The sequence below is a fragment of the Podarcis bocagei genome (assembly GCF_964188305.1).
Source record: "Podarcis bocagei genome assembly, chromosome: 6".
In the NCBI taxonomy this organism is placed as follows: domain Eukaryota; kingdom Metazoa; phylum Chordata; class Lepidosauria; order Squamata; family Lacertidae; genus Podarcis; species Podarcis bocagei.
The window spans coordinates 35,555,160-35,581,148 of NC_138130.1; the positions used below are offsets into that span (position 1 = coordinate 35,555,160).

Here is a 25,989-nt window from a genome sequence, read left to right on the forward strand (position 1 = left end):
GAGGTGCATGCCACATATGACAAAAACAGAAGGTATTATTTCTATGCTACTTAAAAACTAAACATGGTAACAAACAAACCTGTATGTATTACAAATTTAATGTGCACAATGCATTGTCCACCCCACCCCATTACGTATACACTTGTTTCCCCCCCCCATACGTACATGATGTGGGAATCATTACATTCTCTTTTCTCCCCATCCCATCAGTTTATGTGTATAGTGAAATGAAGTCAGCATCTGCTTTGCAGGTATGCATGAGGTATCCACAGAATGCCTGGAAACGTGTAATGTGACTCTAATGATGTTCCACAAAATCAGGAATATAATTAGAGGTTAATAAACCGCTCCGTGAAATTACATTGGGGAGAAGGCAGCATTTCTTTCTGTGTCAAAATGCGGGTGCATAAGGTTAGAAACAATGTGCTAGTGTAAGGGGAAAGTTCAACCCGGGTATCTGAGCCCATTTCTCATGCGGCCATTGCTTTCAGTCTGTGCCTTCAGTGGAACAAATGAAGCAAGGATGTTATGCTCTGCCTCCGATTAAGCGTTGGATCACTGACCTTTCTATCCTCTAGCTTTACAGATCTCTGTATCTGCTATTTACAGAAGAGACAGCATGATGAACCATAGGAAAGAGTTATGGGTCAGCTGACTGTTTACTTAATATAAATAGGATGCATCTATGAAGAGAGCTACATGATAATGACTGAACCAGAAAAGCAGAACAGCAGCCAATGTGATGTTGAGCCAATGCCTTAGTCCAAACCACTGTGGAAAAGAACTTATTTCAGAGGACTGCACACCATAGTAGCAGAAAAGAATGCTTTCTTCAGAACTGCCATGCTGTCTTTGAACTCCTACCTGGAAGAATTGTTCTACGCAGTTGGCAAATACAGACTCTCTCTACAGAATAAGAAGAGATAGGTTCTTGTTTGTTGTTTCAAATTTGCAACACACTGTTTATGCTTGTAGATTGCCTTGGTACTACCAGCCCAGTGGAGTCTGCATGGATGATTCCCAGCTGGCACCAGCTATCAATGTGGAGGGCATACTTAGAAATTTGCAAGCTACCAGAACCATGTTCATTGTACAAACAAATGGGAAACAGGGGAAGTGTGCCAATGCAATCTTACTTCCAACAAACTTTCACAGCTGTCTCTGTAAGTTTTGGCTGGGAACAGCACACAGTTGACAGCTAGCATTCTATTCAGCTTTTGAGTAATTTGGCTTTTTGTTTGATGGAGCTTCTCTAGCCTAGTGAGTGAAGAGTTTTCCTAATATTCTAGTTTTCTATGGACATAGACTTTATACATGGCAAAGCATTCAGATATGCTCTTCTGCTACACTATAGTTAAACTATGGTTTGGTTCAGATGACCACCTATTGAGAATGAGCTGCGGTGAGTCTGAGGTTCAAATGTTTCCTCTTCTCTCCTTATGAGAGATAAAAGTGAAACCTGCTTTTACTTTAGAACAAACCCCAATTCCACCTGATGCCAGAAAACAGGGAACAGTGGTTTGTTGTAACTAAAATTCGTTAACAAGCCACAGTCTGAAACCATGGTTTAAGATGTACGTGAATGGAGTCTATGTTTACTGGATAAAGTGGAGAACAATGGGGAGAACAGCTAGCCAAACCATTGCTAGAACAGGGACAGGAGTGGAAGCAAAAGTTGTAAGGCAGTGAGTGTGGAACAAGCAAAGAAATTCATGGAGACTAATAGTTATTTTGATAATAGAAGGAAAGGAACCTGCTAGCAAAATATGCTGGGAACCTGGTTTACTGTGAAAGGTAACAAAGGGTAAGACGAAGCAAAAGTCAAAACAAAAAACAAATTTGTTTTGGAGTGATCTTTTTCTTTAAATCTTATGAATATAATACTGTTAAAATGCATTTGTGAATGGCACCAAAGAAGCACATTAAGGTTACTAGGCAAGAGTAAGTACGCTGTATTCCATGCACAAGATCTTCTAATTCTTGAGGTCACTGCTCCTCACTTGGTGACATTCCCTTAACATTCAGCTTCTACTCCTCTCCTCTTCCACTTAGAAAAACCTGGCTGTTGCTTCATTCCAGTGTGGTGTAGTGGTTAAGAGCAGTAGTCACGTAATCTGGGAAACCGGGTTCGTGTCTCCGCTCCTCCACATGCAGCTGCTGGGTGACCTTGGGCCAGTCACACTTCTGTGAAGTCTCTCAGCCCCACTCACCTCACAGAGTGTTTGTTGTGGGGGAGGAAGGGAAAGGAGAATGTTAGCCGCTTTGAGACTCCTGAAGGGGAGTGAAAGGCGGGATATCAAATCCAAACTCTTCTTCTTCTTCTTCTTCTTCTTCTTCTTCATTCGACTGTGACGCCTGCTTAAGAACACATTTATTACATACAAATCTGTGAAATGCTTGCAGGCATAGTTCAGGCCAACAGAAGCAGCAGTCAATGGTTGGGCATTGAAGACGGAGCTCACAAATCGGGATCTAGGAACTTATGAACCGAGAAGGGAGTCAGTGCCAGAGGATCTGGTACCAGAGGACCATGGATCCAAGACATAAGGACGGGAGGAGTTAACAAGTAAACACTCCCAAGCAAAGGACCAAAACGACAGGAACTGTCAAGCAGGCAGGATAGAATCCATGAAGAGGAAAGGGCTTGTTGGAGAAGGGTATGGTTATGGACTGTTTGAACCAAATGTTCAGTATTTGTTCTTGCCAGACTTTTGGTCAAGGACCTCCTCTACCCAGTCAGGAGTTGCTCTGCTGATTCAACAGGTCTCTCACACACATACTGTTTCTCATACAAACATTGTGAATGATTGGCTCACATTAGCACTTCTGGATAATGCTAAGTGAAGGTGGTACTCAAGTACCAAATCAGGGGATATACTACATCATTTACTAGCATGGAAAACTAAGCAACTCACAGAACCATAGGATTCCCCTATGAGGAAAAGCTTCCACATTTGAGGCTTTTTAGTTTAAAGAAAAGTGACGTGAGGGAGGTGACATAATAGTGGTGTGTAAAATTATGCTAGGTACAGACATAGGCGCCAGATGGGGTGGGAGCTGGGGGCTCCAACCCCACACAACATTCCCCATTAAGGGGCCAGGCACCCACAATTTTTGCACTAGGGCCACAGGGTGTGTTGATGTGAGGTGTGCCTGCCGGCAGGCATGCTAACACTGGACACATGCAGCGTGGGCATGCTGCCATCAGGCACCCGTGGTGTTCGCAGCCCTGGGCATCTGTGGTCCTAGGGCCAAGCTGGTGGGCCTGGGTACAGAGCAAGCAGATAGGGAGAAGTGTTTCTACCCCTCTCGTAACAGAGCTCAGAGCCACTCAATGGAGCTGAGTGTTGGAAGTTTCAGAACAGGCCAAAGAAAGTACTTCTTCCAACCCTGAGTCTAATTTGTGACTATAGGACAGCCACCAATTTGGATAGTTTTAAAAGCGGGTTCAGACATGGAGGATAAGTCTAACAGTGGCTAACTAGCAACATTGGCTTCATTCTACCACCACTATTCCAAATGGCGGAAATCGCAAGTGGATAGAGCGCTAATGTCCTCCTTGTGAGTTTCTCATCGGTATCTGGCTGATCTTTATAAGAACATGACATTGTCCTTGGCCTGATCCAACAGAACTCTTCTTAAATTCTTATGTCAAGGCAGATCATATACACTAGAAAGTGCATCCTTAGCAACCCTCCCCACAAAACAAAACCCACACCTAGAAACGTCACTTTATAATGCAGGTAATAAATGAGCTAACTTTCCTCCTGAGACGTGATGCTAAGCAAAGCACTTTAAAAGGTGGAAGTGTCCCTGCTGGCCTCTAAAGATGTACCAAAATGCCCTTATTGGATTTTTCATCTTCTTGTGAGCTTCTCTCTGTTTCGGATCAGCTATAAACACCTGTACCAAATGCTAACCATTATTTGATAGGAATCTTATTTTTAAGAGCTCAGGAGCCGTCTTACTTTTTGTTTGTTGGGGGCAGGGGGGTATCAGGGTGAAGTTTAGAATAATTCAGGTGCTCAAGCCAATAAAAACAACAAGAACTGGGTGACATTAACACAAATGTCCAGGACTGTAGGTGCCATGGAAAAAACAAAAAACAAAACCAGCTGCAGATTTTGCAATGTGATAAATGTCTTATTTGGGCAGTATATTAAAGTAGTTTGTCCTAACCTGGTACCTGTCAGATGTTGCTGGTACTATAATACAACTCCCATAATACAGTGGTACCTCGGGTTAAGAACTTAATTCGTTCTGGAGGTCCGTTCTTAACCTGAAACTGTTCTTAACCTGAGGTACCACTTTAGCTAATGGGGCCTCCTGCTGCCGCCGCGCTGCCCCCCCACCATTTCTGTTCTCATCCTGAAGCAAAGTTCTTAACCCGAGGTACTATTTTTGAGTTAGCGGAGTCTGTAACCTGAAGCGTCTGTAACCCGAGGTACCACTGTACCATGCCACAGGCTGTGCTGGCTGGAAGTCAGGAGTGCAACATCTAGAAAGCATCAGGTTTGGAAAGCTGTATTAAAGTTTTTACTATTCTTTCATCATTTTCTCCCCTTTTGGATGCAGCTATTGCTCAAAAACACCCATCCATCTATTTCTTGGTATTCATGCAGATTTTGTATATTTCTGATCCTTCCTGGCTCAGTAGACCCTTCGTGGCTACAGCTGATCTGCCACAGCAATATTCAGTTAACCATGCATGTTTCCCTAGTGAATCTTCACAGAAAATTCACTCCTTCCACCCATCTATGGCACTACAACACTTAGGAAAAGGCAGACAACATGACACTAATCTTCCTTATTAAGCCAAAGCAAGGGTAACCCTATCACAGTTACAGATGAAACAGCTGAAATGTAGGCGATGTTTTATAGTACTAACTCAACTCAGAACCTATTAAAAAAACACCTTATGTTGCCAATTTATGAACTGTCTGCTGTGGTTGTAAAATAGCAATGTTCATATACTAAATGAATTGGAGAAACTGTAGAATGACTCAACCACAGTTCAGTCATTCATCACATTTTCTTACATTCATTCGTGTTCCTTTCGCTTAATGAACAGCAGAAAGTTCAGTTTAACATAAAGCAAAATAACAGTAAAGAGATATCCGTGTCTAAGGGTGTATTTACATTACAGATTTAAATTGGCCTTTTGGCAATTCCTTCTGGGAACTGTCATTCTATGTATGATGGCTGAGCCACATAAGACCTTAAATGCATCTTTGCATTTAACATGAGGCTATTTTTAAATGCAAATAGCATCAGCTGGGGGCTGGGGGAAGAGAAGGTAAAACTATTAGATCATAGCAGACATGGAGGGGACATTTAACCCTTCTTTCCTTCTTTCTTTTCCTCTTCTTTCCTTCTGTGTGATCTGTAGGGGAGGGTATGAATGAACTTTATTACGGTCTCAGACCAGGATTAAAAAAGCATATAGATAAAATAGCAGTTAGGATTTTTTTGAACCGATACTTCCTCACTGGCACCAATGAAGGATTTCTCCCCAAAGCAAATCCTTTCAGGGGAGTGGTTTTCCACAGGGTTTCTGCCATCCTGATTATTGCCCCATATCTGTTCATTGGCACAGTGAAACATGGAGAGGAGCAATCAAGTTCTGGCACTGCAGGCATATTTCTTTGTGCATTCACCATTTGTGCTCGTGATGGCACTGGGATGGTTATATGTGATCCTGCCCAAAACTGTTTGGGCATGCAGAAGATTTGGTGTGGACGTACACCTTCTTTCCCAATCAGGACATGCCCCATACCTCCCTGCTGAGATCCTGTAACTCTTCATACCACAAATGATCGGTGAGGGGTTGCTTTTTTTACCTGCTTTTGTTGCACTGTAGTGCCAGAGTGCCCCTCCTGATGGCAATAATGGAATTACATTGGGGAAGCACTGCAGAGCAACTCATAAAGTGGAATGATAAATGTACAGGCCAACAGAAATCCCCCACAAATGCACTATTTTTTGCATTCACACTGTGTTGCAAAATGCACTCACCAGAAAAATACCCAATCTGGGGGCCCCAGGAAAACACACACAAACCCCAAACAACCCCAAAATCAAGTGCACTTCAATTCTCTCCTACCTTCATCACCCTAACCCTTTCTGCAAAGCCAACACAACACAGACCTGTATAGTTTTAAAGGATGGACAGAAGATGGGATTACACACACATACTCCCATAGCAAAGCCTGTAAAAGAGCCCTGAAGTTTGAAGCATACTTTCCCATGTGCTTTACTTATGATTTCTATATGCGTGGTGCAAGTTATGTTACCTTCTATCTTGAAACAGGAGCAGATATTTTGCAAAGGGCAGTCATGTGGACAACTAGAAATGCTTCTTTAAAAAGTTTCCATTTTTAAAATCTGAAGGTGCATTGCACCTGGAGATGGAATAGCAAGCTATTCCACTAAGAAAATAGGAAGCTTTTCTTTTGCACAGTTTTTTTTGTTTTTCTTATCTTCCATCCTGAGAAAGCTCTACTATCTTCATAGATTCTTGCATTTCTTGGATGAATTGTTCTGGAATATGACACCCCTTTTACTGCTACAAGCTACTTATAGAGTACAGTTATTACAACAATCTAAAGAAGATCACAACTATCTGTGCGTGTGGCCAAGGGGAGGTATGGACTTGTGTTTGTGATATGGCATGATGATTCCGTCCATCAAATTTTAAAAAATAAACTCATCTGGGCATCCTCAAGACCTTGGGTGCCTCTAGATCTTGAATACCTCTGGATCCTGGACTATGTGGGCATGAAATGAAGTACAGATGATCATTCTTAGAATCTTCGGGCATAGAATCTTCTATGATTCTATGTAGCAGCTTGGTCAAGTTAAAGGGCCAGCTATCTAAAACATGGCAAGAGTCCTAAGCTATTCTTAATCATACACAGCATTGTATACACATGGATAGCTCAGTTGGTTAAAGCATGGTGCTGATAACTCCAAGGTTGCAGGTTCGATTCCTGTATGGGACATCTGCATATTTCTGCACTGCAGGGGATTGGACTAGATGATCCTCAGGGTCCCTTCTGACTCTACAATTCTATGGTTTTCAGATTCCTTGTGAAAGTCAGTAACGATGGAGACAGGCCCACCTCACCAGAAAGGGCATTCCACAAATGAGAAACCACTACTGAAAAGGCCCTGTCATAGGTTAGCACAAAGGAAAGAAACTCCAGTTTCTTCAAGTTGCTGAAAGGCACACAAAATGCCTACGCTAGAGCTTTGAAGAGCTTGCCTTAAGTTGAATTCGTTTCAGCCTAACGAAACAGTACCTTTTTAGTGATATTGCAGCAGGGGTGGGGAACCTGTGGCTCTCAATTAATTTTTGGACTATAACTCTCATCAGCTCCAGCCAGCATGGCCATTGGTCAGGGATGATGGAAGTGTTAAGTCCAGCAACATCTGGGGGACTTGGCGGTTCGCCGTCTCTGTGTGAAAGAAAACCCCTAATTCTACATAAGGTTAAAGATATATATATATTTAATCACAGACTGAAACATTATGATTACAAAATGGATGGTCAAGTTCAAAAACCACCGTACACACAATTCTGGATGGGAACCTCTTGCCTATCACCACCACTGCCGCCACCACCACTAGCAGACTGGTAGCTCGAACAGAGTTCTTATTTGCAGGCGTGACTGAACAGTGAATTCCGGAAGTATGAGTGATGCCGCACAACAGAGGCCGGTGGGACGTATTGCATTCACACAGCAAGCTGTGGCTATTTTCCGAGCCCTCCTACGGTGCTGTATCAGGGATCCCAACAAGTCTGCAACTTTCTGTCCAGAGTCTTTTCTGCAACTCCTCATCATAGGAGACGTCTGCAGATTTTGTCCTTTGCTCGTTGCAAAGATAGCAGGCGCCAATGCCTTCCAACTCTGGTGAAACTGCTGCATAGATTGATGTGGACGCACCCTCTTCTGGGCTCTGTGGATGAGAAATCAATCAATCAATCAATCAATCAATCAATCAATCAATCAAGTAGAACAGGAATGCACAGAATAAGGTTTATCAAGACATGAGCATGAACTTACTTCCAAGACATATTTCAAGCACTGGCTAATTGGTAGGTGGGGTGGGGGAGAGGTTATGTTCTATAAGGAAATCATATAAGCCCAATTCTCGAATATATTTGGTTTAGGTGGAGTTGGTGGGGGGAGAGGCAAAGATAGAGGGAGTGGGGGTGGAGAAGAAAGAGAGAGGAAGGGGAGAGACTGTGTGTCACTCAGGGCAAGTTTTCTTCCCTTGAGACTTGCTAAAAGTGGTCTATGAGCTAGTTATTCTCTGAACAAGAGGCAATTGTCAAGTTACATAGTGTAGTAACATTTGACAAATATAACACCACAATGAACAGAATGATCCCCATGGGCAGATTACGTGGAAGTACTGTCTCTCAAGGACTTTAAGCAAAGATAAATGTATCACATCTCTGCCTTTAGCTTGCCTTCACCACTCCCCTCTATAATTGTTTGGGGTGGGAAGAGGTATGGGGGTTCTTTGTTGCTTAGAAACCACCTAGTTCTTTCAGTTTTAGGACCTGACATGGCAACACAGATTCTGTTGCTGTTTTTACTAGCAGTGGCGTAGCGTGGGTTGTCAGCACCCGGGGCAAGGCAAGTAATTTGCGCCCCCTAACCCGTGGATTTGCACCCACTAACCCGTGGATTTGCGCCCCCTAACCCTAACCCCCAGATGTTGCGGCCGGTGCGGCCGGTCCCCCCTGCACCCCCCACGCTACGCCACTGTTTACTAGATAGAGCATCTGTTTACAAAACAATACAAGAGCTAGTTATGCCCCCATTCCTCAGCACTCTGACCAAGGAACTCTGGAAACTATCATTCTATGAGGAGAAATCTTGATATATCAGGAATTATCACCAGTGCTCCCCACCCCCTAGGGAGAAGGATACACAGTACTGGCACCTCTTTTTGTTGTTGTTAAAAAGTGTGGCACTTACTGTAATAACTTCATGGTGAATACCAGCACTGATTTTTTGGGGGGGAAAACACTGAATTTATCACCATTGTTTGTGTGTGTGAACACGCACACACATGTATTTTGTTGGGAGAGACCAATGAGAATCAAACTTGTCAAGTTTGCAAATGTAGAAAGATACATCTTGTGCTTCAAGGTGATGTTTAGACATCTGTCCTCAAAATTATATAATCCCGAGTTAGTTTTGTGAGACCTGATTTAAGCTTTCTTCTTTCCCCAACTGCAAATTAATTGTTTAATCTTGTTAATTACAACATCATTAGAAATAGGTTAGCAACCTATTCTCCTGGTGATCCACTGCCCTCTGCATACACAACGTCCTCTCCCAGTAAGGAACTGGGTTGCATCCTATGTTTGTTTGTTTTCAAGCCACTGCAGTAAGTTTGAAAAATGTGGAAGTAAAATGGCATGTCTTGCTCCATTTCAGTATACAGAAGAGGGGAAGGAAGAGATAAGAAGAGAAAGGGAGGAAAGATGGTAGGCCCGAAATTTAAGGAATCTGAGAAACAGTATTTAAAATCTGGGACAGGGTCATTTTATTGGAGAATGAGCAATCTGGATGTTAGTATCACTGTTATTTCAACTTAAGCTTCAGGGTGCCCTACCTGTAACACTTTCATATTCATTAGGCTGTGGGGCAAAATATCACAGCGTCTGAATATCAGGTTATTTCAGGTGATCCAAGCTGGCTAAACCAACACAAGGTTTTTCAAAATCATTAATCTCTTTGCAAATGTCAGCTTCTGGCATTTTGCTTATAGTTGTACATGGGTAGAGCTTGAGGTCACAGCATGCCTATAGGGATTTTGAAACTGTGGTTTATTCACTGCCGTGGGTTCGATCCAAGGATTTTCAATCTCAGTACAGCAGCATTACACAGAAATGGCAAGTTGTTCCTTTCTTAGCAGCGGAATTAATGCATTACTGAAAGCAAGAGGCAATATTGCAATCTCTAGTGTAATTACTCATTTTATCAGGATGAAATGTCCTTTAATCTGCCACAAGCAGATGAAGGTGCAAGTTGTATGTATGTGTGTATATAATGCATTCTGTTGAGTAACACACTATGAGCCAGAGACCACAACAACCAGGGTGACAGCAAATGAAGATTGTGAGGCTTAATCCAGCACAGCAAGGTAAACTAGAGGATTTCACTTGACACAAATAATTATCATCAAAGTGCTGTGCTGTCAAAGAGAAAACTAGTACATGTCAAACAAACAAAAAGCAACATTTTGTTTTCATATAATATAATTTGTCCCACATTTAACAGATTTACTTCCTATCCTAGGCTTTACAAAAACATTCTTACAAAGTTTTAAATTTTTAATCACAGATTTGGATCCCCCAGCCCCAGCCTCATATATTACTGATCCCACTGATCTCCTATTTTTCAATAATTGCCTCGTTTCATCAGGGAAAACAAGGAACCTAAACACACTGAGACTGTACTTAAAAGGTGTTACCTGACCTCCCCTACCATCTGAGGCAGCTTGCAAATGTGACTATACTCCTAAAATAAAAATATCCATACCAAAATGGTGGGCCATCATCAGATGCATATTCTGCTTTTTCAGGACAGAAATGGAAAAAAATAAATCTACAGACCCGCTGAAAACAGTTACAGTAACAAATTCAGAAGCAGTGATCTCTGAATATTACAGAGTTATGTTTAATATTGTCCCTCTGGGACCTCATTCCTGAGCCTTGAGGCTCCTACAGAAAAGGCCTTCTTCTTCCACTGCCACCATCTTGATCTCCTGATGGGATTTCAAGCAGGGTTTTACCCAGCAATCTTGAAGGATGGTGGGAGTTAATCTAAGGCATTTCCGAGATCTACAAATCCCAACTATCAAGGATTTTAAAGGTCAAAACCAGCCTCTTGTGTGAAACATATTCACTTCATATCACTTTTTACTGAGCAACAAATGCCCAGACAACTACAGGAAAACTCACTTTCCTTAGAGCACTTGGCGTCCAACAGACATTATTTTGGTATTGTTTGGGATTTAATTTTAGCTTGTTTCCCCTTATGCACAAATTCCAAACACCCAAAAGTACCGCTTAAATACAGAACAAAGCTATGGGCAATCTCCTGCCCACCAGCGGGTTTCATACGGATGATAAATCCCACCACATAGAAAATTGAGCCTTGCTGAACACTATTAACAGCTTCAAAAATGTGGAACAAATTTCACATGGTCCAATCCAAAAATGAGCTCCTTAACTAACTTTTCTTTTAAGGATTTCCTCTTGTACAGGCTCAGCAACAGCCCCCATCAAACACTGATCCTGAACCAACTGATTCAAGCACACATGGCAAGAAGGTTCCTCTCTCATGCCTTTGGCTTAGACCTTGACACAACTGTGGGGATCTTACTTGGAACTAAAGACTGAAGTGCATCAACAATCTTTATGTCACTATGTACTGTTTCAACAACCGGATGTTACATCAGACAGGTGCGTTTTGCACATCTCAGCAAGCACTGGGGTGATATGGGCATTGTGATCATGTGAAAACTTATGCAAATAAGCAACACAATTCCTTGCTGCAACGGATTAGCGTGGCTCCCTTTCTGGAAATTGCTATGATAACCTGGCTCGTGTAGATACATCTTGAGCTTATGATACTTCTGTTTGAATGTTTTGACTCCTGTCCTTCTGAAATGTTCAGACAAAACATATTTTTTATGTGAAAGGTGTGAGCAAGTATTACAATCTGTTTCCAGAGCTGAGTTGGTGCCCTGTTTATTTACAGGACACTGCAGACTAACATAATCCAAGACACAGTACATGCCCACATGGGTCTAATTCCTACTCCTGTGAAAACTAATTACCTAAGCCTATCTTATTGATAACCTTTTCCAGCCCTGGGGATGGAGGGGGACCAATGAAAGATGAATCACTATAGCAACTGGGGCAGGATGAAAGAAACTCAGTGGCATGGAAAGCTATGAAAATCTTTAGGCACACTCTTTGAAGACTGAAGACTACAGAGATGATACTGGGCACACATAATACGTAGCTATAAATGCATTTATTATGAAAAGTGGTCTGTTTTCTTTCCACTTTACAAAACTATGTCCCTTGCCGATACATGCTGCTTGCACACATTGTATTGTTATATGCTATCAAACACTAAGCATCTTTGAATGCTCAAGAAACAAGAAGTGTTTTTTTTTAAGTCATTTTGTATGTTGTGCAAATGTCATAATGGTTAAGTAAAGACAAGAGTACACAGTCAACAGAAAATGACAGACAATACGGTACAGCAATCTGCAGGCCATTTGTTTCTCAAAACATTATAGATAATTCTCTCTCTCTCTCTCTCTCTCTCTCTCTCTCTCTCTCTCTCTCTCTCTCTCTCTCTCTCTCTCTCTCTCCCCCCCCCCCTCAGCTTCCTGTTTTCTGTTTATTTATTTCCTTTAAAATCCTCTGTGTTCACCCTTCTGCTTCTGGGATGTACTGGGATGTACCCAAGAGAAATTTGATAAACTACTGGTTCTCCATAAAAAGGTTTGTCCTGCATATGATTAGTCTCAAGGTTACTTGCATTGTTCATCTAGAAAAGCTTCATTCAACAACAAACCTTTAAAGGAGAAGTGATTACAAAAGACTAGATTGTCCAGGTTTCTTTCTGTGACTATCTTTCCTTTGCAGACAATCCGAATGGCAATCATCCATGAAAAGATAGCTTTGTTACCAATTTTAAAACCTTTATCTGGCCAAAATACTTAAGCTATTATAGGAATATACAACAAACAAGACAATGTGAATTTAGAAAAATCATACCTATACCTTTTCTTAAATAAAAAAAAAAGAGGAGGAGGAGGAATAGCATTTTTAATAAAATAAGCATTGATTAGTAATATCAGCACAGCTTCTCTCCTTTATTTCTACCCCTGCCCTAGAAGGGCAACTATTGTAGTGTTCAAGTTGATATCAACTAAAAAAAAAAAAAAATTGTATATATTGGTCGTTTACACCAATGAACTATTTTTAAAAGCCACTGGATTAACTACACGCATAAAGGCATTTTCTCCTAATAAGCCACACAGCCTCCAAATGTTTTGCCTGCTCCTAAAGAACTAGCATTTGCTGCAGATCTAATAAATAATGCAGATATGGTTCCCCCCTCCCTTCTTCCATGGTGCTTCATTAAGAACTGTACTAATAAAGCAGCTGAAGATGGTTTAGATGCAAATTGCAGCATATTAAAAAGGTACGTTGGCTATATCTGCAAAAAAAATACTAATGAAGGACACTCTATAAGTGTACAAAGAATGCAAATACTAGTGTAGAAGTGGAACCTGCAACAAAATGTTGCAGTGCAGGGTTCCAGCCAGTCATGCCCTGTTTCCAGAAAATCTGCCCTGCCCCCACAGTTTTATGTTTTCTCTTCTCAGCACTCCATGGCCACTGAGCATGCTCAAGGACTGGATGGATGCAGAAGAGTGGTGGGAGGTGCCAGCTGGGGAATCCCTAAAGGAAGAAGGCTCAGAGCCAGGGGAGTGGTGCTGGGATGACGATGAGTGAACAGAAGTTGAAGAGGGAGCAGACAAGGGGGAGGAGGAGGTGTCGCAAGCTGAAGAAGCAACAGGGTTTAGTGAGCAGGAAGAGTCTGTGGGAGAGAGTAGTTCAGAATCAGATGCAGAAGCGGAGGCTGGAGAGGAGTGGGTCTAAGAGGCAGTGATAAGTCAGGCTGGTGAGGGAGCCAAGCTGTCTCTCTCTCCTGCAGTGACCAGCTCTCCTTCCCCCTGGTCTCCTCCGGTTTGCTCTGTTTCAGCACTAAAGAGCGGTTTTCTAGGGAAAGCAGTGTGACAAGAGGAAGTGTGGATGAGCTTTAAGCCTTTGGAGGAATTCATACAGCCTTAATCTGATCAGCACCCTTTGAAAACAAAACTTAAAACAGCTATTTGCTTTTCTTTAATTGTACAATAACTTTGATAAATGAATGAAAGATGGCTGACCTTTTGGTTCTTAAATATGCGCTCACTAAGAGGATTACAATTGTTTGTGAACTTTGCAAAGCCTTAGGCCTGGAACACAGATGGAGGAAAATAAAATTAAGTTAATTTTTATTCAAACTGAACAGGCTGCATCACTCAGTGAGATAAATTGCTTTAATTATTTCCCGCTTGCTAAACCTGTGCTCTCATCACTTCAAGTAAGTTGTACATTGGCTGTTTTAAACAATCAACTCAAGTGAGGATGAAAGGAAGATCCTAAAAACACTGAGAAGCAGAAGAAAAATATTAAAAACCTAGACAAGAATGATGCATTTCCATAGTGCTGTTGTGACAAAAAGCACTTAAGGCTAATGAGAGAGATGTTTGTTATTTGACTTGTATTGTGTAGGTACTTAAGAGTAAAACTGAAGAACATGTGGCAATTCAGATTTCCGTTTCAGAATATTTTTTAAAATAACATTTTTCTGCTTCATTGTATTTCATTGCTTAATCAAAATAGGAGCAATCACCATTAATTTGCAGCTCTGTTACCAAGAACGCATGCCTTCTAGACAATATTTCCAGCAGTGGCATGTGTGGTAGATCTATGAAGCCACACTTCTGACACCAGTGTTGCTGCTCCTTGCCTAGAACTGGCTGACGGTAGGACAGAGCAGGGCAGTGGCAAGGTGGCTTGTTGGATCAGTGGCACAAGCACTATTGCTAATCCAGTGCTCCATCTGCTTCATCCATGTAGTCTTAACCTCCTTGCTAACTTTCCCTTCCCTTCCCAGTCCAGGGAAGGAGTGAGGAGGGTGGTTCTGCCTTGTCCTACTCACTGCTAGTGAATATTACTAATTTTAGGAGAAAGCCACTAACTAATTAAGGGACGCGGGTGGCGCTGTGGGTAAAACCTTAGCGCCTAGGACTTGCCGATCATATGGTCGGCGGTTCGAATCCCCGCGGCGGGGTGCGCTCCCGTCGTTCAGTCCCAGCGCCTGCCAACCTAGCAGTTCGAAAGCACCCCCGGGTGCAAGTAGATAAATAGGGACCGCTTACCAGCGGGAAGATAAACGGCGCTCCGTGTGCTGCGCTGGCTCGCCAGATGCAGCTTGTCACGCTGGCCACGTGACCCGGAAGTGTCTGCGGACAGCGCTGGCTCCCGGCCTATAGAGTGAGATGAGCGCACAACCCTAGAGTCTGGCAAGACTGGCCCGTATGGGAAGGGGTACCTTTACCTTTACTATAGCACCATAAAGCAATGGATGCCTATTATTTCAGACACAAGAATTCCAGCATGCTGTTTGTTTTGAGATCACTAAACACTAATCTATAGACATTCCATGGTACAGATTTTTAAACTTGCTCAAGTGATGCAAACAAGTTATCTGGGCTTTAATTGATCCAGAGAAGGAAGAATGCAAGAGGTGGGGGAAACCAAGTGAAAGCAAGCAAAAAGAAGTGGAGGAAAAGGGTGATTTATGAGTCTAGTACATTGCAAGTCTTATGACTCTTCCTTCAGGGCAACTATAAAAGCAAAATTTATGTACAATCCATTTAACAATTCATTAACGAGACAATTGTAAAAACACTTCTCTTGCAGTGCAAACCTACACATGTTTTCTCGTAAGTCAGCCCTACATCGCGCTCTGCAGCTGTAAAAATAGAGGTGCATCATGAAAACAAACAAACAAACAAACAACAACAACAATACAGTCGTACCTTGGAAGTCGAACAGAAACCATTCTAGAAATTTGTTCGACTTAAAACGTTTGAAAACCAAATTGCGGCTTCTTATTGACTGCAGGAAACTCCTGCAGCCAATCAGAAGCCACGGAAGCCCTGTCGGACGTTCGGGTTCCAAAAGGACATTTGCAAACCGGAACAATCACTTCTGGGTTTGCAGCATTTGGGAGCCAAAACGTCCGAGTTCCGGGGCGTTTGGGTCCAAGTTACGACTGTATATAAAATAGTTCAGGCTGTAGGACAAACTAAGCAATTTTAAGTGTGTTCAGATATTCCATATCAAGTTTTCTGTGGTGTGTGTCCTTCATCTAATATGTTAAGTTAGGTAAATCACAAGCAACATCATTGGAACAGAGTAAGGGGGAGATGGAGCTATACACGAGAATCAATACATTTGGATAACTGTTATTCTCAGGAGCTTGTCTCTGTGTTTGCAGAAGGCACAGATGCGATCTATAGCCCAACATGTTTATGCAGAAGGAAGTCCCACCGTGCTCAGTTAGCCTTACTGTAGGTTCAAAAGGCCTTCCTCAGAGGCAGCCTTACAGTGTGATCCTATACCTGACTAATCAGAAGTCCTGTTGTCTTCAAGTGAGTATAGGACAGCAGTCTTAATTAGCTAGAAGGTACTTCCTCCATTATCTTCTTTGGACAAGAGCCAGGGCTTTTATTCAAAACCATGCCCACTTCCGGAATTTTTTTTTTGCTCGTCCATTTCTAATTGTCTCTTAGAAAACCACCCAGCCTTGGGAAGAGACCTGTTGACACCTTGCAAAATACTAGAAATATAAACATAAGACTGCATTTGTGAACAACGGCTGGCCCTCCCCCCACCAATGTATTATTTTAATGCCTCGGTGGAGTTTTACAACATGGAGGGTGCAGCGGAAAGGACCACACATGCTCCCACTTCCCTGTCCATCTTTAAAATTGCTGTCTTAAAGGAAAGACTGCTGCTGTCTTTCACATCCTGGGATTATAATTTCTATCGTTAAAGAATCGCTAGAAGGTTCCCCTCCCAACCCCGCCCTGGGGTGTTGGAATGAAGGCTAGTTAATTGCTTGTCAGAAATGCCATAGCCCCTGCCCTCTTTTTGACTTGGAAGAGTATTAACTGGAAGATAATTGCAACGTTTCTTGTCTACTGCTTGCACTTTACTGACAGTGACAAATAATAGGTAGAAGTGGGAATTTTTTGTAACCTGCCAAATTTCTCAAAGCATTGTCATTCTTCAGAGCATTGTCATTCTTCAGCGCAGTAACTACATGTGCGGTAAGAACCTCTCTCTCACTTTCTCTCTCTCTTTTTTTTAAAAAAAAGATGATATTGGCAAGGAAGATCAGGATGATAGCTCACATTCCTATATGTAGTGTTACGGGCTACAAAAGTCCCTAATGGTGAGGTACATGGATCATGGGTTAGAATGCTTTGAGCTAGCTCCTGGAAACTGCTATACAAAACAGTGCCCTGACTTTCAAAGGGAAATGCTTGGGATTAAAGGGAAGATGTCAAGGAGGCATCTGAAAGGACCACAGAGACAGGGATAGGATATACGTGTGGGAAGTCCACTTGGGGATGGAAAGGGGTTGTGTTTTGAGTTTGATAGGAAAGTGGATGGCAAACTGGAGGAGAGACAAGAAGCCACTGGAAGACACCAAGAAGAAGCTTTTGAAGCAGGAAGAAGTATACAGGTCATTTGGAATTGGGACCCAAACCTGTGGCTGGAGGATCCTTGGTACATAATAAAAAAGTGGAAATCTCAGTTTAGGAGAGGGAGCAAATGTATCCCAGTACTCTGCTGTAAACATTTTTACTTCATGGACAACTAAATGCTACATGTCTTCCACCAAGGTTGATCTATAATACCATAACATTCAGTAAGTAAATGCACACATTTTCTTCTCAAGCATATTTCATCTCAGTGTCTCTTTCTAAATGAGAAGTTTACATGGGCCAAAATGGCTAGTAAAAAAAAAAGGGTGTGTGCTATAGTTGGTGTTTTTTGCAGGAGAAAGGCTGCCTACTTGCCTAATTCCTTGGAGACTGAACCTCAGAGCATTATATAAAGACAGACATTTCCATTGAAAGAAAGAAAGAAAGAAAGAAAGAAAGAAGCCTGCACACTTTTAAGAAACCTATGTTTCAGTCCAGTGCAGCATCTACTTCCTGACAGTTCACATATGCACTATGATTCAGCATTCTCATTGTTTTTGAATTTCAGCATGGATTTACATCAGGGGGCACATGCATAGTTCAGTAATTCTGTGAAGTGTTAACGGATCACAGCCGTATTTACAGCAGATCAGTGCCCAATTATTTCCCAGAGGGCTGTAAGAGGACTCTCCAAAATCAGGCCAGGACATGGAACTTATCTGACCAGAATAAAAGAAACATACTTGAAAGCACAAAGGGCACGATTTAATTCAGCCTACTAGAATCACATTGACAGATTCCAATCTACTTGCTTATGGTGGGTCCAGGCTGAAGTGTTTTGTTTTGTTTTGTTTTGCATTATCTGCCACTGGAAGAATATACCACTGGATGCAAATCACACTAGAAAAAACAATCTATACTTAAGTCATAAAACAATTTCCCCCCCTTCAGAAACGCCCCCCCCACTCCCCGGGTGTATTGCCAACAATTCACTTTTTCTTTTAAGGTAGTATTTTTAAATAATAATAATAATAATAATAATAATAAATTTTATTTATATCCCGCCCTCCCCAGCCAAGCCGGGCTCAGGGCGGCTAACAACAGTCAAATAAACAATCAAATAATAGCACATTCTAAAAATATTTCATTATAAAAATTAGTTAAAATCAAATCAAATTGATGGCAACCGATTAAACAAAATTCTGTGCGGTTGCCAGAGGAGGGAGTCAGGCTGCGCCCTGACCAAAGGCCTGGCGGAACAACTCTGTCTTGCAGGCCCTGCGGAAGGATGTCAGGTCCCGCAGGGCCCTAGTCTCTTGTGACAGAGCGTTCCACCAGGTTGGAGCTGCAGCCGAGAAGGCCCTGGCTCTAGTTGAGGCCAGCCTAACCTCTCTGAGGCCTGGGACCTTGAGGGTGTTATTATTTGCAGACCGTAGGTTTCTCTGTGGGGCATACCAGGAGAGGCGGTCCCGTAGGTACGAGGGTCCTAGGCCGTATAGGGCTTTAAAGGTTAAAACCAGCACCTTAAACCTGATCCTGTACTCCACCGGGAGCCAGTGCAGCTGGTATAGTACTGGATGAATGTGATCTCGCAGCGAAGACCCCATAAGGAGTCTCGCCGCGGCATTCTGCACCCGCTGGAGTTTCTGGGTCAGTCTCAAGGGCAGCCCCACGTAGAGCGAGTTACAATAATCCAGTCTGGAGGTGACCGTCGCATGGATCACAGTGGCTAGGTCAGGGCGAGAGAGATAAGGGGCCAACTGCTTAGCTTGGCGGAGATGAAAAAATGCCGCCTTTGTTATAGCTGTAATCTGCGCCTCCATAGAGAGGGAGGTATCGAAGATTACACCCAAACTCTTAACGGACGGTGCTGGCACTAATTGCACCCCCGCAAGAGATGGGAGTTGCCCCCTCGATCCCATATCGTCCCGCCCCAGCCAGAGGACCTCTGTCTTCGAAGGATTTAACTTCAACCGGCTCCCACGTAACCATCCAGCCACAGCTTCCAGACATCTGGTCAGTGTGTCTGGGGCCGAGTTAGGATGGCCATCCATCAACAGATAGAGTTGGGTGTCATCAGCATACTGATGGCAACCCAGCCCAAAACTCCGGACAAGCTGGGCGAGGGGGCGCATAAAGATGTTAAAAAGCATCGGGGAGAGAATCGCACCCTGAGGCACTCCACACACCAAGGAGTGACGCGATGACAATTCCCCCCCAAGCGCCACCCTCTGTCCCCGATCAGAGAGAAACGAGCGCAGCCATTGAAGGACTGTGCCCTGGATCCCCACGTCGGCAAGGCGGTGGTCCAGGAGTTCGTGATCGACCATGTCAAAGGCTGCTGACAGATCTAAAAGAATCAGCAGCCCCGACCCGCCTCGATCCAGCTGTCTGCGGAGATCATCTGTTAGGGCGACCAGAGCCGTCTCGGTCCCATGGCCAGCACGGAAGCCGGACTGGAATGGGTCCAAAGCAGATGTTTCATCCAGGAACCTACCAAGCTGTTCAGCAACCGCTCTCTCAATCACCTTACCCAGGAATGGAAGATTCGAGACCGGGCGGTAATTGGATAGATCTAAGGGATCTAATGATGTTTTCTTTAAGAGCGGACGCACCACCGCCTCCTTCAGTTCCCCTGGGAATATCCCGGTGCCAAGGGACAAATTGATGATATCCCCCAGGGGGGCCCGCACCTCGTCTGGACACGCTCTAATCAGCCATGACGGGCACGGGTCAAGAGGACAGGTGGTGGGCTTTCCAGCTTGGAGGAATCTGTCCACATCGGCTGGAGATATCCGGTCAAAGTGGTCCAATACTGGACCCGAGGACAGTCGAGGGGCCTCCAGTTCCTTTATTGTATCCAAATTGGCAGGGAGGTCATGGCGGAGCAACAGGCTGGTATTATCAGGTATTTCCAATGAATTATCAGGTATTTCCAATGAATGGTTTTATTGTATTAAGAATTTGGTTTTATATACTATTTCAGATTATAAACACTTCACTATACTGGTTGTATATTCATATCAAAGTTTTAAATCCACCTGCCAAGTGTGAACAATCTAGGCCCTAATCCAACATTAGGGAAGATTTTAGTGTAACACAACTTTATTTCAGTAAACTCTTTCAAATATATATGAAAGAAAAACACATATTTCCCCGTTGTAACTATTTCTGCAATTTTATCTAAAAGTAGATGTGTAGCATCATGTTAACTGGGTGGTCGTCAACTAAGTTTTACCCAAAGTAGACCTACTGAAATTAATTGACCTATCTGAATCATGTTAATTAATTTGAATGGGTCTAAGTTAGAGTAAAACTTAGTTGACTACTACCCATTGAATTCAGACTACAGTCCTATTAACCTGTGAGTAAGCCATGCAGAACTTAGTGGAATTTACCTCTGAGGGTTTGACCAAAGGTCTTTGGAGAAGTCTGCCATGCTTTTCACATTGTGAGATACTATACATGTCAGACTTATAAACTGTACAACAGTTTGCTATCCCAACCATGCCATTTCATTCTAAAATCCACAAAGGTGGGATTAACAATACTGTATTGTTTAATTAGTGTTTTTATGGAGCAGTCAAGTAATTTCGTTGTCCCCGAAGGGGGCAATGACAATAAAGATATTATTATTATTATTATTATTATTATTATTATTATTATTATTATTATTATTATTAAAGTAAGAACATTGCACTAGTGCAAACAGCAGGGAGGTGGCACATGAAGAAGGGTCTCAGAAGATGATCTGATTCTGGGTAGGTTCATATGGAAAGAGGCAGTCCTTGAGGCCTGTATTCAACCTTTCATGAGCAAAGAGAGAAATGTCCCTGGAACCTTATGTCACTGGAGCTGGAAGCTGGATAGCTAACGTAGAAGCAGCGCCTTGTGTGAAGCTATTGGCCAAAGACATGTTGCCTGGGCGTGCAGAATCATGTGAGCGCCAAGTCTGACCTGGCAGGTCTGGGGGAAGCGTAAAACCAGCTGGGGACTAGCTGGGCTGCCAGCTGGCCACCTGTGTGCAATATTAACTTCCTAAGGCAGAGGTGTTTCTGATTCATGTTAGCAGCACAGGAAGAACACAACAAGAAGAGATGAGAAATTTGTGAGCCACTAGCAATACTGAATACATCTTTAGCCATGCACAGGAGACCTCATCACGAAATGACACTCTGACAATACCCCCAGGTACCTTTAAGAGAAGCCAGCCTGTCATCCACTTGACCATTTTCGCTGCCCAGCAGACATTTTGGTAGAGATCGGTATTCACTACGCCGGGATCTACAACGTTAACAGTCACGTGGCTCCCTTCTGCTGTCAGGAGATGTTGTAGTCGGTAGGCAGACAGAACAAGGGCAAGTTTGCTTTGGGCGTAGGCTCCGTGGGGTGAATACAAGCAACTACACGGGGTGGAAAAACACAGAAGCGAATTAATTCTCTGAAGGTAACTGTGTGCTATAGGACACATGATTGGTTACAAGTTTTAATAAATTATAGAGAAGTGGATAAGAGAAGCAGCAATACGACAAAATGGCCCTCAAATGGGCTTATCATCTCAAAACACATTGCTTGCAGTAGCCAAAGTGATTATTTCAGTAGATTTCATTGTGTCATTTATGGAAAGTGCTTTAGATAAACCTGCCTATTAATATAAACTGTAGTGTTGACACCTGTAGTGTTCCCTTGGGAGAATTAAATTATGACTCTCAGAACACCATATGTGTTATTTCCTGTGACTTCCGGAAGTCTCTTATTACATTTATAGAGGTTAAAAATAGGCAGCCTCTGCTTCACAGATCTCACAAGAAGTAACTGTTGCACTTACTGTATTAGCATTGAAAACTAAGTATGGCTTGAATAAAATGGAAAACAAACATGAAAATGTGAGACAAAGAGCCTTCAGCATATGGAAAAGTTAACTGGACACAGTGAAAAATTACCTGCAAATTTTAACAGCCACATATTAAGAAAAAGATACATAGTACAGACACACTAGCAAGATGCTCAACTGCGCTTTTGTGATCCCAGCCCATTCTCTCACTTCCACGATTAAAGCACAGGACTTGCACAATGGAAGAGCTTGGCTTCAATTCTCTCTAGATATGAAACACTAAAACCTGTTCTGGGGTCGCCTGGTAGAACTTTGGAGGTGGTGCAGGGGAAAATAGCTCCCCCCCAACCCCCCCCCCCCGGATCAGTTACTTCTCTAACACTGTTCAGTTTCTGGCTGTACTACATTTTAAGGGTTACACCTTATTCCAGAACATGACAAGACCTCCTGTTTCTGGCTGCAACAGCAGCTTAGGTTGTGCTCCAAATACAGTGGTACCTCAGGTTAAGAACTTAATTCGTTCTGGAGGTCCGTTCTTAACCTGAAACTGTTCTTAACCTGAGGTACCACTTTAGCTAATGGGGCTTCCGCTGCCGCCGTGACGCCAGAGCACGATTTCTGTTCTTATCCTGAAGCATAGTTCTTAAGGTACTATTTCTTGGTTAGCGGAGTCTGTAACCTAAAGCATCTGTAACCTAAAGCGTCTGTAACCTGAAGCGTCTGTAACCCGAGGTACCACTTTACTGCAAATTCATGCTCAGTTGAGCACAAGATGGTATGCACTGTGTGGAGAGAGAAAGAGAGAGGACAACATGAGCCTACCAAGGCCTATGCTTCAACTTCTGTTCCTTTTGTGCCTTGTTCTTTTATTCATTTTTTAAAAAACTGCTGACAAATGCACTACACCTGAAGGGGAGAATGACGCATATTGATCGACACAAGGTCAGAATAATACGTCAAGTGGCTACTTGATGTCACTTCTAGGTTCCTGGAGGCCTTTTTTCCCTCTACCCTGCCTTCTTGTTAGGGCTCATTCTTCAGAGACACATAATTGTGCACAGCTCACAAAAGACAGCTATAATTAACCTCAGTGTTGCCAGAAGCCAGGATTTCCTGGCTGCCACAAACCACTTGTATATTCTACACATCAAAAACCCTGGCACTTCCTTTCCCAATCTACCTCCCTCCAATTTCCAAGGTGTTAATCTGTCTAGGGGGCACAGCAGTATATTAAGAATGTACTCAGGCGTAGGCAGATTGCTAAATGTTTCAACAAAAGCACTGTTATTCTGCATACCCTAATGTGACTTCTAACAAAAGGCTGCATGTAAAATACTGCAATACACCTTGGCTTCAGCACTTGGTGAGGGAAACAGAAGCACTCTAGAACTCATAAAGCTTTCTTAATAATTTGTGCCTTATGTTTGTAAAACATCGCTGTTGTCTAGGCTAAGGAAAGAAACCCAGACAGCCATAGATATATTCAGTCCTTTAGCTGGTGACCAGGTTTTTAGTTGCATGGAATGTGGAAATTATTTGCATATGCTCAGTGGCCAGTTTGCCATTATGTGCAAGACTGATGCACTATTCCTTTTTTAAAAATCATCCTTTTAGATTGAATATCTGGCCTATTAATTGAGAGAAAGTAGTCCTATCAAATACATTATTATAAAATGGAAATTCCACACACAAAGATGATAACGCTAGCTTCCCAATTCCCATCACCATCTGTAAGCTGATGAGCCTAAATGGGTAGAAACAGGCTTCTTGCTTGAAGGCATTGAGGATGGTAGACAGGTTAGAGCTGGAATGCTAATCTCTGTACCCTCCCTGAGGTGGAATTTCCAATTTTCAAGGATGCCTGAATAAGGCTGATCTTCCAGGCAGCATAGAGCTTCATGATTACATCAAGAGTCCAGTGCTCACAGGAAACTGCAGATTTTCAACAACTGGATTCAGTCCTGTGTGCAACTATAGATGCTGACTTTCTATTGATTTAGGTAAGTTTTTCACACATTTTGCTGCAGAACTATCTATAAACTGTGGTTGAAATACTAAGGATTCTCATAAGCGGCGTCTTTTCCATTTATCATCCTCCTTTAGCTATTTTGGTTCTTTCCTTAAAACACAGTGGATGCTCTGAATCTTGATCTTTACATGCACATGAGTGTGTGTGTGTATATATGTAAGGCTGGCACACACACACACACACACACACACACACACACAACACACAAAATATGTGAGACAACAGGGTGAAAGGCAGGCAGGCAGGCAGCACATGTCTCTGGCAAGAAGTCTAGAGATATTAGTGTCTATATATGTTGCCAAGATTTCTCTAACAGTTGGTGAGCAGCCAGCAAACTAGTGTTTATTAAAGCTGTCTAGACACTTATTTCTAACCGGCAGCAGAGAAATAGGGCAAGAACACAGTCAAATATGAATTTTTTCTCCTTAAGAATAGTCTGCTGGAACATGCCAATGGCTCGTCTGTCCAGCATCCTGTTTTCAAAGTGGCTAGCTACATTCCTGTGGGGAGCAGGCAAGCTGGATTTCAGCACCACAGCACTCAGTCAACCTGGGATTTACAGCAACTGGTATTCAGAGACATCCTTCTATGGAATGAAGCCCTCAACAGAAAGCTCTCCAAGCATACTGACTTTGTTTGCATACAATACTGAGACAGTGCTTCTCTAGCTTCTTCTTCTTTTTTTTTTAGCGCTGGAACCCGTCACTTTAAACAAAAATATAGCAAAATGTTTGCAGTAATATATATATATAAACAGGGGGGATGGAGTTGAACATTGGAGGAGCCAGCCAGAGCTGCAACTTTTAGAAGCATCAACTCTTGAGACTTTGAAAAACTCTGCTGCTGATAGCCACTGATGGGAGAAGCCTTTGCTTTGCTTGTCATCCTTTAGGCTTTGGCTCTCACCAGAAAGAGTCCTTATCTCTGTCAGTGTTAGAGACAAACCATGAGTTGTAACAAAGGGTTTCCGGTCAAGATGGCGCTGAGGTAAGACACGCTTATCAGAGCTTCACAGATTCCTTTTTAAAATTCCTTTAAAACTCTGTTTTAACTGTAACATGGGGGCTGACTGCTGGCTACTTTTCCTCTTTTCTGCTGAGAGCAAGCTTGTTTACGTGCTCTGATGACCCCCAGCAAGCAACACTGTAAAATGTTATGAAGCCAGCCTTGTAAATTACCCCAAAGAGCTAATCAGCCTCACAGCCGCCATCTTAACCTTTTGGTGACTACATCTGTATGCTTCGGTTTTTTGGTTTTTTTACTTCTTTTATCCTTTTAAAATTGTAAAACTTTTAAAGTTTCTGTTCATACAACTCTTGACCCCCTAAACTCTTTATGCAATAAAAACAAACTGTAGGAGCAGCACAGTAGGGTACTGAAGAGACAGTGTGGAAGGAACATTCTGATTTTTTTTTGGGGGGGGGGTTGTTCCTCTCCTTCTTCTTTGTCTTCTCTCACCATCAAGCTGCCCTTAAATTGGTCATAAATCAACTCACTGTTGACGAGACTGTGGACCTAATTAAACAACCTAGGAAACACAGCCTGGCTAACACTAGAAGGACGGCAGAAATGAGAAGAGCAAAAAGATGCAGGTGTTCTGAGAAGGATAATAATAATAATAATAATAATAATAATAATAATAATAATAATAATAATAATAATAATAATAATAATAATAATAATATATTTATACCCCGCCCATCTGGCCGGGCCTCCCTAGCCACTCTGGGCGGCTTCCAACAAAATATTA

The 25,989-nt window shown here is 42.6% G+C and overlaps 1 protein-coding gene across 1 annotated transcript in view; it reads right to left on the minus strand.

Annotated features, from left to right (window-relative positions):
- Positions 1–7,486: 7,486 nt before the first annotated feature.
- The window catches only part of ZBED1 (zinc finger BED-type containing 1), a 133,173-nt gene continuing 114,670 nt past the window's right edge, over positions 7,487–25,989 (minus strand). Inside the window, exons 6-7 of the mRNA XM_081197026.1 lie at positions 21,572–21,779; positions 7,487–7,959 (exon numbers count right to left, since the gene is read on the minus strand). Coding sequence (XP_081053152.1) covers positions 7,771–7,959; positions 21,572–21,779 — 397 coding nt within the window. The 3' untranslated portion in view covers positions 7,487–7,770. The remainder of the gene's footprint in view (positions 7,960–21,571; positions 21,780–25,989) is intronic.